This window comes from Rhinolophus sinicus, chromosome 7, assembly GCF_057876585.1.
Source record: "Rhinolophus sinicus isolate RSI-liver-muscle chromosome 7, RSI-T2T, whole genome shotgun sequence".
NCBI classification, from domain to species: domain Eukaryota; kingdom Metazoa; phylum Chordata; class Mammalia; order Chiroptera; family Rhinolophidae; genus Rhinolophus; species Rhinolophus sinicus.
In genome coordinates, this window is record NC_142507.1 from 46866308 (window position 1) to 46881649 (window position 15342).

General features: G+C 49.5%; 1 protein-coding gene across 1 annotated transcript in view; it reads right to left on the reverse strand.

Moving 5' to 3' along the window:
* Window positions 1-2738: 2738 nt before the first annotated feature.
* NGF (nerve growth factor) overlaps window positions 2739-15342 on the reverse strand; it is a 51082-nt gene continuing 38478 nt past the window's right edge. The window contains exons 2-3 of the mRNA XM_019730556.3: window positions 10389-10512; window positions 2739-3637 (exon numbers count right to left, since the gene is read on the reverse strand). Of these exons, the coding sequence (XP_019586115.3) occupies window positions 2894-3625 (732 nt within the window). The 5' untranslated portion in view covers window positions 3626-3637; window positions 10389-10512 and the 3' untranslated portion in view covers window positions 2739-2893. The remainder of the gene's footprint in view (window positions 3638-10388; window positions 10513-15342) is intronic.

Below are 15342 nucleotides of genomic sequence, written 5' to 3' on the forward strand. Positions count from 1 at the left end.
CCAAGGTCTGCACTAGTTGTCTTTGCTGTGCTGGAGGGACGCCTTCCAGCGAGGAAGCTGCTGAGGGGAAGAGATCGCCTCTGACCTCTGGGCTTTTGGTGAACCCGGCAGGAAGACCTCAAGGAGGCAAGTGAAGGAAACATTTGCAGGACGCCCAGCTGCGGCTCCTCAGCAGAACCTAATGGGAGATTTTGAGCTGTTTGTTTTCAATGTGTTTAAGTGTCTGGGGCCTGGTGACCCAGGCCGGCCTCTCGGGGGGGCAGCCTGGGTGCGTGTGGAAGCCAGAGCTCTGCCCTGTGTCAGGGGCAGAGTCCACGTTGCAGTAACCCCCCGGCTTGGGGTTCTTTTGGATGACTGCGACTGTTCAGCCAAACTGACGATCCCAAGCTGTGTGTGGAAACATGGGCTCCCAGCTGTGACTCAGGAGGCACAGCTGAGAGCAAATGTTGCCTGTGAGGGAGGCTGTGGTGTTAGCAGGGTCACAGGGACGCCTCTTACTCAACCCTCCGTCCTTCCTCAGAGGTGTCAAGGCGGCTGTCCCTGTGGCCAGGCAAGGAGAGTCTAAGACTTCTTTTGGGGGGGTCCCAGTGTCTTGCAGTGTGGAGTGGCTGTCCAGACTCTCCATGCTGGGGTCCACAAAACTTTCCAGGCTGGGAGTTTTCTGCGTGCCTCCCTCACCAGCCTGTCTCACTACACCTAGGCCCGGCAGGCCTGTCAGCCTAGGAGGAAGTGTTTGTCAGAGGGACCAGTAAGGCTGAGGCCCTTGGCACTGGTGCCCAGTAAAAAGCCACAGACACAGGTCAGTGCGAGGGCTTCCTCTCTGGAGCCTTAATCTGACCAAGTATCTCAGCACAGAATGTTCTGGTTGGTGTTTCTTTAACATAAATCTTTATTCCAATTGAAGTAGCTTTGATAGGAAAAACAGGCCACATTTCATCATGCTTTCACCCTAATCAAATGTCTCTCGTGCCAAAGCTCTCTGTGTTTCTAATTTGCCCTATTTGGATTGGGTTGGGGGTGGGGTGGGCTGAGTTACAGAGGAATAAGTACTGTGTTTCCCTGAAAATAAAACATAGCCGGACCATCAGCTCTAATGCGTCTTTTGGAGCAAAAATTAATATAAGACCCGGTATTATATTATATTATATTATATTATATTATATTATATTATATTATATTATATTATATTATACCTGGTCTTATATTAAAATAAGATCAGATCTTATATTAATTTTTGCTCCAAAAGACGCATTAGAGCTGATGGTCTAGCTAGGTCTTATTTTGGGGGAAACATGGTATGACCATTTGCTTTTTTTATCAAAGGGACAATTTGGGCATGCTCTCAGAAAAACTAGGGTAGGCCTTTCACCCTGGTGAGAAAGCAAAATTTCCATTTCCATGTAAGTGCTCTGTCTGGAGGCTAGGGGGAAATTGTGCCCTTCAGGGAAAATACAAAACAAACAACAAAAGGTGCAGGGGAAGGTGATAGCTTGAGTGGAACCCTGCTCCTGACTGTATCCTCTCTGTGTCACCTCCATTTCTCTCTAAGACAAGATGCTCTTTGTATAGTCATTGTTGGTGAGCATATCCTCCCCCCTCTTTCTCCCCCCCAAAAAAAAGAAGACTGCCCAGGGTGCTGGATATCTTGGAGGCAGGGGGAGGATGGTAAGGGTGAGATGACACACCTTCCTCTTTCTCCTCCTCCCCTGCCTCTCTCTCTCTCTCTCTCTCTCTCTCTCTCTCTCTCTGTCTCTCTCTGTCTCTCTCTGTCTCTCTCTGTCTCTCTCCCTCTCTCTCTCTCTCCCTCCCTCCCTCCCTCCCTCCCTCTCCTTCTCCTGTTTGGTTCCCCTGTCAGGGAGGATCCAAAAGCCATTGTTCCCTTCTGGCTTGACCCACCTTGCCTGATTTATTTGTGTTGGTTTTCACTCCATTTATCTTTGCCTTTCTCCCCCCACCATCTTCCCTGAGGGGCCCACGACCTGTCCACCTGTCCACCTTTGGTCACCTGTTGGAAATCCCCCAATTAGAATAAGCAGTGTTTCAAAAGTCCTTTCCAGGCAGGTCTCTGGCTGCCCTGAGTATAGGCCGATGCTGGGCCATTGGAAGTTGCTGTGGGGCTGTGAGTGGTAGCAGGTGTATTGGAGGCCCTAATATTTCCTCAGGTAATCAAGTCTTTCTGCAGGAAGCCACTGGAGGACCAGCCATTAGTGCCCAGGCAATCTTACCATGAAATCAGATAGACCGTGACAGGCCTCAGACATTCTTTTGTTACGGTTCTGCCAGACAGCTTTTCAACCACAAACAGGTCTCCCCCTAGAAGACAGTCAGGCTCACAGGTCCTTGCTCCTTGGTTTCCTCCCTGCAGAGTGAGTGGGTCCCTCCAGGATGGAGTCTTCTGATGAGACCCCACAAACTTACAGAGTGGAACAATCAAGGCTCACAGATCCAGGCTGTGGGTGGGGGGCTGGGGGTGGGGGGCAGGGAACCCAAGGCTTGGGTAGGTTGGGCTGTAGAATGCAGAGCAAAGTTGCCACCCAGCAGGCGTCCCCTCCTAATCAGCCCGCTTAGGCTAATACCTGAAACCAGTTAGCCTTCCCGGAAGTGGCAGTGCTGGCTGGGTGGGCAGGGGGTTACAGGCCCCACAGAGAGGGAGCCAGGTGGGTACTGTAGACAATTCACCCCGTGTCGTCCCCAGATGGTCACCCTGGGGAAAATGACCCGAGTGCCGGTACACAGGATGCTTCCAAAAATTTAATAAATAATGATTTTTTAAAACTGTATAAACTATAAATTACCATGCAGTCCTTATAATTTAAAATAATTTACAGGTTGAGGTAGGGAGGGGCCCAGGAGCGTGTGGAGGGGCGCTGGGGATGGGGGGGCGGGCGTGCGGTCAGACTCTCCTCCCCGTCTTCCTGCTGAGCACACACACACAGGCCGTGTCTATCCGGATAAACCGCCAGGCAGCCTGCTTGTCGTCCATGGTCAGCGCCTTGACGAAGGTGTGAGTCGTGGTACAATACGAGTTCCAGTGCTTCGCGTCGATGCCCCGGCACCCGCTGTCCACGGGATTGGGGTCCCGGCACTTGGTCTCAAAAAAGTACTGTTTGAACACGCTATTGTTGATGTTCACCTCGCCCAAGACCATCACCTCCTTGCCTTTGATGTCCGTGGCCGTGGTCTTGTCCCCCACCCACACGCTGATGCTGTCACACACGGAGAACTCCCCCTTGTGGAAGACGGGGTGCGACGTAGACCGCTTGTTCCTGTGAGTCCTGTTGAAGGAGGCGGTGCCACTGGCCTCCAAATCCAGGGGCTGTGCGTCTGCCGTGACCGGAGGGGGCTGAGTGCTGAACAGCACGCGGGGGGAACGCAGGCGCCGCTTTTTAAAAAGTTTGGGGTCCACAGTGATATTGCGGGTCTGCCCTGCCACCCTGGCAGCTATCGCCCCGGCTGGGACGCTGCGGGCTCGGCGGAGGGCTGTGTCAAGGGAATGCTGGAGGCTAGTCCAGTGGGCTTGGGGGATGGCGCGTCCTGCTGGGACATGGCTCTCTGCGCGCGGTTCTGCCTGGGTGCCGATGCCGATCAGAAGAGCTGTAATCAGAGTGTAGAACAACATGGACATTACGCTATGCACCTGAAATGAAACAGAAACGAGGGTTATTCACGGAGGGCTGTGTGGTACGGAGGGCAGGTTCTGGGGGGCTCAGCACCGACCTTCCAAGAGGACCACAAGGAGGCCGCACCTGGTCGTCTCCAGCCAAGGCAACCCTGGAATTTACCATTCGAACCCAGACACTTTGGGGAGTGGAAAGGGGTGCTAGCAACAATGACATGGGGACTGGGGACGAAAGGCGTCAACAGGGCCATCCCATCTAAGGGGTGGGCTTTTCCAGGAAGGGGACAGAGCCCCCGAAAGTCTGCCCTGTGGCCTGGTATGAACTTGGGACATCACTTCCAGAATCCTTGGAGTTCTCTGCCTGCCAGCTTGAGCAGCAGTGAGCATGTGTGTGCATCGGAGAGGCAGGTGGGGTGTGTCGGCCACTTCTCCCCACCACTGCGTCCTGCCCAATGGCTGGAGTCCCCGGGAAAGCAGTGGGAAGAGCTGCCTGGGACTTGTCTGGAAGCCTTAGCACGGACATGCCCTCTTCAGACAGCAGGCCTGCCTCAGCTCTGACATCCGGTGACTGAACCCTTGTTACGAATCCATGAAGCATCTTGTTTGGCCCAAAAGTGTCCAGTTCCAGGACCATCTTGATTAGTCAGCCGCCCTCACATATAAACATAACAGTGATAACCTGTCCTCTTTGTGTGACATTTTAAAACATTCCAAACATGTTCATTTCTAGCTTCTCATTGGTCTGTGAGTTAGGTTAGGGTTTATCATCTCTCATATACAAGGAAAGTGATCCACAGAAAATTGACTAATAGGCTTAACATCTCTAGCAAACACTAGAGCAGAGAAAGAATCCAAACCTGACCCTTTACTGGGGGGTCCACCCTTCCATCCTTCTTTCCTCCTCCCTCACTCTGTCTTTCATTCCTGAACATGTCTTTTCTTTTTATTATTTATTTTTATGTGAGTATAAACCAAATGGCATAGATCTATAATACCTGTCCCCCAAGAGGCAGTACAAGCCCCTCTTGAGCATGTGACAGGGTTCCACACTGCATATAGCTGCCCACCAGTGGCCACCCGCTGGCTCAACTCACTGTGGAACTAGCTCTGTCCTTGAGCTCACTTCTGGTGAGCTCCTATTCACACTCATAGATGGATATCAAATGTCACCTCCTCTGTGGAGCTTTCCCGGATCTTCTTGTAGGGTTAGGGACATCCCCTATAGACGGTGTTCAAACTTCCAGTTCTGTCCCTTCTGCCATCTCTCCCCACCCCCACTCCCACAGGTCATTCTGCTCCCTGCCCACTTGTCCAGCCTGGCACAGATACCAACTTCTTTTTGAGGCCTTCTCAGACAACCCCAATCAAAAATGATCTCTTTCCATTCTCAACTTCAGAAGTAAGTGTGTGTGTGTGTGTGTGTGTGTGTGTGTGTGTGTGTCCCCGCCTACTAAATCAATGTAATGAAAAGAACTTGGCATTGGATCTGGGGTTAGAAAACTTTGCTTGGATTCCTAGATCGGCTACTTGTTAGCAAAGGGAAGTCACTTAAGTCTTTCTTTCCTCCTTGATCAAAACGGGGCAATAAACATCATTTCACCAGGTTGCTGATGGGATTAAATAGGCGCCCACAAAATCTGTTAATCCTGAGTCATTGCTGTCATCAAAGGCTTTGGTCTTCTTCAGTTATTATGGCTTATTCACTCCCCAAGCACACTCCAGCCACGTCTTTTCACAGCACCTTGTTTTGCCTCTGTCAGGCTTCTTTCAAAGCATAACGATTTGAGCCTGTCTTTCCACTGACTGTGAAGTCTTGGAGGGCAGAGCTGTGTCACAGCAGCTAGTCACTCCATCCCTGGGCATGCACCTCCCTTGTCTCAGGTATGTAACCCTGTCACCCTCCTAGTGTCATGGATAATTGTTTCCATGCCTGTCTCCCTGAGAGCTTTGCAAGCTGTGCCGTTTGCATTTAAATATTTCCGGGGCCAGGTGCAGTGCCTGGCATGTGGTAGTAGGTCCTCAACAACTCCGAGGAGAGTGGATGGCAGGGTGAACGGGGATGGCCAGGGAGGCTCTCCATCTGCCCTCTTGCCACCACAGTGCATGGCTTCTTGTGGATGTCGTGCCTAGGGCCAAACACTGCATTCCGAATATTTTAAAGTGACACATTCTTCTCAGTACTGTGCTTTTCTGCAGCTGGAAATAGACAGCTCTTTGGTGAGATACCAAGAATAAAACCGCCACATTCTTTTTTCTCTCTGGTTACTTTGAAAATGTTTGTGTTTGTTCCAATTCTTCAGGCCACACAGAGCAGGCGGTGGCACATCTGGGCTTTTGACCACCACTGGATCTGTCGGCTGATGGCCTTGCAAACAAATGTCCAGCCAACTGTCACTTGTAACAGAGAGTGACACACACAACTGTCACAACTGTAACAGAGAACTTGTTATAAAGTGGGCCGTGAATTCAAGCCCTTTGCTTTTGCTCCTTGTTTCATTTCTTGCTGCTTCTCGGTGTCTCTTATCAGGTAGATGAAGGGAGAAGAAATGAAACTGATACTCATCCCTTTGTATCCAAATTAGCAACACTTAGAATTTGGATAGAGAAATACATTTTAAAAAGACTAAAATGCAGGGTTTTGGGGGGAATACGGGCCAGAATGCTCCCTGTTCCCCATTTCCAGAGGTCCCCACCTCATTCTAAAGTCTCCCCTTTGGTGAGTGCGTCCTCTTCTACGGACACTGACATTTCTGGGCAGTTGAGGCCGGTACTAGGATCTCCAGCCCAACTGCTCTTTTGAAAGCCAGTTCTGAAAGTCCAACTGCCTGATGGGCAACTCTCCATGGATTCTGACATTTTAAAAGCAAGACATGGGAAACAAAAATCTTCATACTCACAATCCTCATCAGTATCACCATATCCCTTTTCCTCTTCCTTACTCAAAAGCAGCAGCCCATTTGGGGGCCACTTACTGATTTACGAGGCAGTTCCACAGCTCCTCTCTCTGTGCACATTTCTCCCCATCTCCCTAGATGCGTTTCTCCATATTTTCCTTTTTCCTGTTACTGGGACCACGACTGCTTCATTCACCAGCTCCAGACCTCAGCTCAGCACTGGACCCCGCTCTTTCATCCATACCCCCCGCCCGCCATCTAGCCCTTTAGGCTGTGGCTCAACAGCGTCTCTTGAAACTGTAACTTCCATTCTCACCTCCATGCCGGCAGTTCAAATCATGCAACAGTTTCCCACGTGATGTCCTGGACCATCATCTCTCTGCTTCCAGTGCCTTCCATCCCAGGCTGCCCACTGGACTTCTTAGAGCACAGCTATGATCACATCACCCCACTTATAGGACCCAGTGATGAGCTGGCTGTCCAGTGAGTCAACAGGCCCTACCCACCGTCTGCTCTCCTTGTATATTTTGCTTTTTAGAATTCACAGGCTCACTCTATCCTTCCCAGCCCACCTCTGGCTCTGGTTCAGACTCTTCTGTGCTAGGGGCATCGTCCCCCCAGCCCTCCATGGGCCTTTTCTGCTCTCCACCTCTGCAGGTTGGAGCCCTTCCTGTTCTCTTTCAACACACAACGGCAATGCCCGTTCCACGGGGGAGCTTTTCCTATTTCCAAAGAGACAAACTCTCTCCCCTCCCCATCTCTAAAAGCATTTCCCTCAGGCTCTCTTAGTATAGTTGTGTCCTCCTCTGATCCTCCCTTCTTGAGGGCAAGCTCCCTGAAGGCAGAAAAGCCTCCTTCGTCTTTGTTGGGTCCAGGTGACCTAGCACTCGCAGGTAACCCCACCTCTAAGAATCAGTGAATGTGTGGACAAGTCTCCTTCCTTCTGTGCTCCTTAATTTCTCCAGCCGAGTGGTAACATTTAAGGTATCTTCCAACGCTGACCTTCTATGAGTTTAAGAAATTACAGGCATACCTCGGAGATATTGTGGCTTTGGTTACAGACCATCGCAAAAAAATGAGTCACATGAATTTTTTTGGTTTCCCAGTGCATGTAAGTTTTGTTTACACTGTGCTGTAGTCTATTAAATGTGCAATAGCATTATATAAAAAAATGTATATTCCTTAATTAAAAATGCTTTATTGCTAAAAATGTTAACCATCATCTGAGCCTTTAGCGAGTCGTAATATTTTGCTGGTGGAGGGTCCTGCCTCAATGCTGATGAAAATGCAATAATTGCGAAGCAAAATAGAACAAAGAGTGATAAAACGAGGTAAATCTGCATAACGTTTTCTACTCTGCCCAGCAGTCTGATGGTTTTACTGACTGTCTTCACACAGCTCTTAAAGTCTAATGCTACTTCTCAGTTCACTGTCAGGACAGAACACATGGCGCCCGGCGGCATTTAATCACTAAGTGGAGATTTGCGTCATGGACGATTGTTTTCATGAAGATTTGAAAACGTTGCAAGTACAGCTCTCATTTGGGCTTCAGATGAAAAGGTGTTATTTAAAAAAATATTTTACTTATAATACGGTGTCCCTATCATCTTTTTAAATTAAAAAAAAAAAAAATCTTTCTTTTTAAAATCCACCAGTACATAGAAAAAGAAAACAACGAGTGTGTTTTCTCTTCTAGTGATATAACGCACAACACACAGTTTACAAATGAACAGTCTTTCCTTGGCCAAAGTGAACCCGGGGAGGACTTTCATTTAGTTATTTTTAAAAACAACCTTTGAAGCCTTATCTCCTGAAGAGGTGACTGTCCTTGTGGAGGCTTCACTAAGCAAAGCCCTGTGAACTGAACAATTAGCTGGGGAGGACGCAACTAGCGTTTCTTCTTTCACAGGAAGAAACACGGTCGTGTAACGTGTGAGTGGTCCGTCATTGTCCTGCTCCTACCAGCATGGATGACAAGTGACTAAGACTGGGGGAACCCGTCAGGTGCCTTTTATCCAGCCGCTAACAGTCTCCCCAGGTCTCTCACCGTCTCCCAGGCCGGTGGTACACACTGTGAATCTCCAGTCGTAATTCCACACACGCCAGTAATAAGAGAAATTTCCTGCACCAGGTGAATGATCGTTACACAGATTCTGGTCTCCTCTGAATAGGTGATGACGCTGCTGGACAGAGCTAAGCAACTGGCCCACATTGTCCCGGGAGGGCTGATGGCACGGGGAGGCTGGGCAACCTGCCTTTGGAGGTGTGTTGTAGAGGGGAGTAAGATCTTTCCTCCCTTCGAGGGAGTGGTACCAAGGGCTCTCAGTGACTCTCCGGCTAGAGATGGGATCAGTGAACCAGGGTCACTCAGGGTTAGCGAGAGAGGAAATTCTTGTGGTTGAGGAAATCCAGCCTTTCCTCCTCTTCCATCTCACTCGCCACATTAGGAGAGTGGTCAAGGGTCATCTCTTGTTTTACACTTGGCCTCCACTCTAAACGTAAACTGGCTGCTGTCTTCCGTTGTAAAGACGCCTCCACTCTCAGTTGTGGAGTGTGAGAGGGAGGCTGTGGCTTCTCAGCTCCCCGGGGAAGGAGCCCTGAGGCTGCAGCGGAGAAAGGCAGAGACGGCATCGAAACCAGCGCCTCTGCGAGCATTTCCCAGGGGTCAGCACGGACTGGAAGAGATGTCAGAGGTGCAGCGCATCGTGCGCACCTGGAGAGCCTGTTAAACCAGATTGCCCTCCCTGAGCATCTGATTCAGTAAGTCTGGGGTCGGGCCTGAGAATCTGCATTTCTCTTAAGTTCCCACGTGACACCGATGCTGCTGGTCTGGGGACCCCATTTTGGGAACCGCTAGCCTAGTCCTCCAATCCTTGAACTTTACAGAGGAGAGAAATGGGCCTTGAGAGGCTAAGGGACCCGGGGTGATGCAGCTAATGAGTGGTGGGCTGAGCACCTTCGCGGGGACAGAGGCCAGAGACCCCCCTCCCCACAGACATACACATTGTAACTGGTGGGTCCTGGGCTGTGTTTACTCAAAATGAAAATTCCATGCAACAGACTGTACGTCTTACCATCCTTAGGCCACAAATACAGACACCGGGGACCATTTGGCTATTTAATTATTTTTAAATCTAGTTTGTCAGGTTTCTGGGCCTCACGTAGACTTGATCCGAAAAGAACTTAAAATGCCCACGATGGCAATAGGCAGCCAGAAAGCACGAGCAGGGGCGGGCACCTGAGGATTCATTGGTTTACTCCCTGGCAGAATGGAACAAACTCCACGGGTCCTCATTTTTTGAGACCCGTCTTAAAAATGAATGAGGGGAGGTCATAATTCTCATCTATTGGGCATAACCGTCTCGTTAACACATCACAACAAGTCTGGGAGGTAGGCCTTATGGTTCCCATTGTACAGAGGAGGAAACAGAGCTGCAGTAAGGTAAATGCCTCGAGGCGGGCGTATGCCTGGAGGAAGGGGAGCTCAGAGCCGGGCCCTGTCTCCAGATCGGGAGCTCTCCCCACCCTCCATTCCACGGCCACAAGCATAGACGTGATCAGGGACGTCCCGTCTCACAAGGCTGCCCACTCAGCAGACCCGGAGTTGTGTGGAAGCTCTGACTGACTGTCTGTTCAAGGCCCTGTGTTCCGTGACTTTCGAGGTGGGCGACTCAGTCTCCTAGTAGCTGTGGGGCCAGCCTGAGAGCAGAAGGACTTCCTCTCACAGACGAGCTAGGAGAATCACCTGTGCTGGATCACTAGGAGCCACCCCGGCCCCCATGGATGCCCCGTCCTCAGCCTGGGGCTCATGTCCACCTGTCCTGGCAGCTCCGGAGCCAGGAACCTTGAGGAGACACATGCTCTCAGGTGCTCACCTCGGTGTGGCCAGGACGGAAAGCTGCTTCCTTGGAAAAGCCGTTATTGGGCCCGGACGCTGAGCTGAGCTTGGGTCCAGCATGCCATCCAGCCGCCTGGACTGCACCACCACGGGCCAGGACTCTGTGAGAGGAGAGAGCTGGCATTAGGTGGGCACTTCACCACATTCTCTAGCAGACAGGAGAGGCGGGATGTGCCGACAGGACAAACCCCATTTTCCTGAGTTCTGGGATTTTACCAGCATCAGGGCCCAGCCACCGAAACTGCCCAGGCCCTGAGCTTACACAGACCTTCCGGTGGCATCTGCCTTTCACTGTTACGACAAAGCTCTTGGTTTCTGCCTGGACACAGTCTGTGGCTAATCACATGCCACAGTCTCACACCAGAGTCCTGCTCCAACAGACCCCTAATCTAGCAACAAAACGGAAATCATTGTGTACATTACACACACGCAGATGTAGCAGACTCAACTCTGGACCACCCTAAGATAACATTATACAGAAGAACAAGTCCTGACAATTGGGAGTAAGCTGGTGTTTTGATGAGAATCCAGATGAGTAATGATGGCAAATAAGACAACCTGACCTCTTGACAGACGACAGAGAGCTCTTACAGAGCTAGCACGGGAATCTTGAGAACCATACGAAAAGTCAATTTTCAGGACTCAGAAGCTATGGGGATCATACAAAGAGAAAAAAATTCTACTCAGTTTTAGGTTGTAGTTCCTAGAAGCAGTGGAAGGTTTTTGTTCTCTCACTTGTATAAACCTCGTGTGTGTGTGTGTGTGTGTGTGTGTGTGTTATTCACTTATTTAGCAATATTTCCTGAGCACCCACTATGTGCCAAGTACTGTTTTCAGTGTTGAGACCATAGCAGTGACTAAGACAGACAGGTCTCAGTTCTCATGGAGCTTATAGTCTTGTAGAAATAAAAAAAATATTGTCAGACTCTTCATATGCCGTGAAGGAAATAAGTGGGGGATGATGACAGAGGGTGACTGCAGGGTGTAGTGAGGCCCTACGGTGTACAGAATGCTCTGTGAAGAAGAGTTCTCTGAGGAAGGGGCCTGCAAGTTGAGATCTGAAGGATGAGCAGGAACGAGAGAGAGAGAGAGCATTCCAGGAATGGTAAGTGCAAAGGCCCTGAGGCAGAAACGAGTCAAAATTACTGAGCATGTAGGGAAGAGTCCTAGGAAATAAGTTGGAGAGGTCGAAGGAGCCCGGTCTGCAGGGACATAGCTGGGAGCTGTGGTTTCCTCCTAAAGGCAAAGTGTTTTAAACAGGAGAGTGATGTGACATTTTTAAGGAATGAATGAATGAATGAATGAATGAACTATTATGTCTTTTGTAGAACTTGTAGTAGGGTGCGGTAGCACCACCCTTGCCCCCAAAACAAGTTCTGGAATGACATCGTTATCCTTCCTTCTATATTCTCTTTCTAGCCCTATAAACGCTTTTCCCCATCATGTCTGTTTCCAGTATGGACCCTCACCAATTATCTTCCTTCCACCCCCTCTTATTTTGTGCCACAGAAACAAATGTCAGTGAAGCTACCGTGGCCCCATGTCCCTCACATAGAGGAGCTGGAGGCAGAAAGGGCCCCCAGAGCTGTCCTGCTGCTGGAAATCATGAAATTAAGAACTGAGGTGTTTCCATCCTTCTTCCTTACCCACTCTGCTCGAAATATCCTTTCTGCTTCAGAAGTACCAGCAAAACCTTCCAATATGCTATTGGGGTTCAGGCCAGAGATGAATACTTACTCGAACACCCTAAAATAGATTAGATTCTATGGCAAAGCACATTTTCATTCCCTCTCAGGGTTGGGTTTAGCACAGAAGAGGAAGGCCTGTCCCCCAGGGTAAGAAGTGGGCATCCTGGGGTCTGGTTCCATCACACTTGGGGAAGAGGATCTGATCTCGTCCACAAACTCTTCATCTAGGTGTTTGGCCAAACCTGACTGATCGCTAGGCTGGAACCCACAGCGCTGAATCCTGGTCCAGTTCACTCTCAGTCTTGGGTAAATCACTCCATATCTTTAAGCATCTCTGAGCTTCCTTCTTCACAAGATGAGGAACTGGCCCCGGCGATAGCTAAGGTCCCCCTCCAGCTCCGATCGTCTGTGACTACGAGCATTTAATGTTTTCCAGCCCACATCCCTGCTGGGTCCGTAAGAAATACTTTCCCCCATCCAAACACTGGAATTCATTTATTTCATTAATAGAGCACTAAACTTGCAGGCGCTGCGCCAGCCACTGTGTTAGGTGCCAGGGACATGAAGAATAAGACATAATAACACAACTGCCAGGAGCAAATAACCTAGAGGTGAGGAAAGACAAGCCCAGGAACAAGCACTGAAAGCACCACATGATAAGTATAATGCGTATTGAACGTGATATGGAAACTTAGCGGAATGAGGAATTAGTTTCATCTGGCCAGTCTGGCCAGAGACCTACGTTCACAGAGAAAGTGACAGCTAAGCAGGGTTCTGAAGGATGAATAGGAGTTCATCAGGGAAGAAGGGAAGGAAAGGCATTCCGGAGCCCTGGAGTTCACGAACTGGCAAGAGATCCCACATGGCTTAGTGGGTCTGGAGAGGTGAGAGGAGTATGTGATGGGCCTTGTATAGCAGCAGGTGCCTAGGAGTTTGCACCTGCTCACTGCTGGGACCCCGCCGGCTGACATACCTTCTTAGATGACACCAAAAACCTCCAATTTTAATCTACGGAACAACCAGAGAAGTAAGAGTGACTCTCTCTGGAAATATTCTGGATATTCCACGGTAAGCCAGGATGGCCTCCAATGTAGATGATTAGAAGGAGAAGTTCAATCTAAATGAAAAAAACTCCATAACCTGTAGGCAGACCTGCCTTCTTGGGGATCGACTCTAGACCAACCAGTAAAGATTCTCTGCCCCGTACCTGCAACCTCTGGCTCAAGCCACCTTGGTGCAAGCCCGGGTCCCCTGCCAACCACATCTAGATGCCTGATTGCTGTATTGGAGACCCTGTCTAGTATCTCCTGTGCCTTTGGCCTTCTCTTGTTCAGTGTAGCTACAGGTAGCTTGCTGCTGGAGAGAGCAATTCATGGTCTAGAATACTGATACACTAAACGCGTTTCACAGATATTGCTGTCATTGTTTTTAGACTCACGCTAGTAAAGGTTGGGGCTCTAAAATTAAATCTGACCTAAATGTTACCAATTTCTAATGCAAAAATATTAGGAACAAAGAACCAAAATGCATACCTATTTTTATAATCCTGTTTGTTCTCATTGGGTAATCACTTCATCAGAAGCCTCTCGCAATTTTATACATGGAAATAAATCACAGCCCATCTCAGGACCACATTCTAGTCCTTGTAGGGCACGAAAAAATGCTATTGAAGTGTGGTGTGCCTCTTCTGCACCCAGACAGCCCTGGCCTGTCCTGGGTCTCGTATTTTAAAGCAGCGATTCTCAAAATATGAGCCTTAATGGTCTCTATCAGCAATTGCTTAGAACTTGTTAGAAATGCAAATCCTTAGGCTTTACCACAGACCTAGCAATAGGTGCTGAGTGACACCCAACATCGTGTGTTTTAATATTCCCTGCAGGTGACTCTGATGCATCCCTAAGCCTGAGAACCACTGCTTTAGAGGGTTTCACTCTGACCCTCCTCAACTGCACCCGCCCCATGGGATCTTGGGCCAAGGGGGAGCGCCAACCCGGAGCCAATCTACTGCTGTGGAGTGTCTGCTAGAGCGTGAGTTTCCACGTGACAGTCAACATTATGTCGAGACCATGCTCTCAGAACCCATGACCAACCAGCCTTGAGTCAGCTGGAGCGAGAGGTTCTTCTGCAGACAGCCTGAAGGTAAGACTGGTTGTATGGCCCGTTCGATAAACGCTTGCCTTCGTGTCCCCTTGACTTTCTTAAGGTCTCAATGAGATTTTGGTCAATTGCAGCCAAGAAGCTTTGATTAATGGCAAATCGTTCAAATTCGAATCAATATGTAGTTTAAGAAACAGCCTGTGTTGAAAGTTCCTCATGAGTGAAGGCATCTCGCTAACTTCGGTCAGCATCCTTCAAAGCCCTCCCTGCTGCATCCCACCTCCTACCTCCTGGCTCCCACTTTCTGCTGCCCTCCCCCACCCCAAATCCTGTACTGTGGACACACCCTAGAATTACCTGGGGAGCTTTACTAGCTCCTGATACCTGTCCCACCTCCAGAGATTCTGATTTAGCTGGTCTGAAGTGCCGCCTGAGTCTCAGTATTTTATAAAGCTCCCACGGAAAAGCCTGGGCTGAGAACCACGGCTGTACAGGATGAAGGGGACACTTGACATTGGCTTTGATGAGCTAGGCACTAAGAAAAATTGTCAAGAAATTAATGTATCGCAGAAAATGTAAGGTGCAGGTGTGGCCACATTAGAGGTAAGAAGAGGGTATAGCTTGCAGACTCTCTGGGGGACATTGTTCCTATGTCCCCTACCACCCCATCCCCCCCCCCCATTGTCTAGATATAAATGACATGTGTGAATTGGAAGGTTTTCTCTTTACCCCTGGCACGCCACTTAAGATGTTCTTTGGCGTTGGAGCTATGGTAAGCTTATGATTAAGCCCAAGGGTAACTGGCTGACGTGTTTCACACCAAAGATTTGGTGATGCTTGACCAAAAAGATGTCTTTGACAACTCCTCATATGAGCTCGGAAGCAATGGCTAATCCCAAGGGCAGCTTACACCCCATCAAAGATGTTAGAGCAGTCGGCGTGAACCGCAGCCTCCCTTCTCCTAGCTTCCACCCGCTAGTGTTCTGCGAGTTGGGAAAACTCACTCAATATGGTTGCTGAGGGCCTAATCTAATGGTTGGTGCTGTTGCTGTGGTTTTCACTGCTGTAACCGGTCCCCTTAATTCTCTCTTCCCTCCATTGGTTCTTACTCTGGGCCTGTACACAAAGAGAAAATTTGGAGTCTTT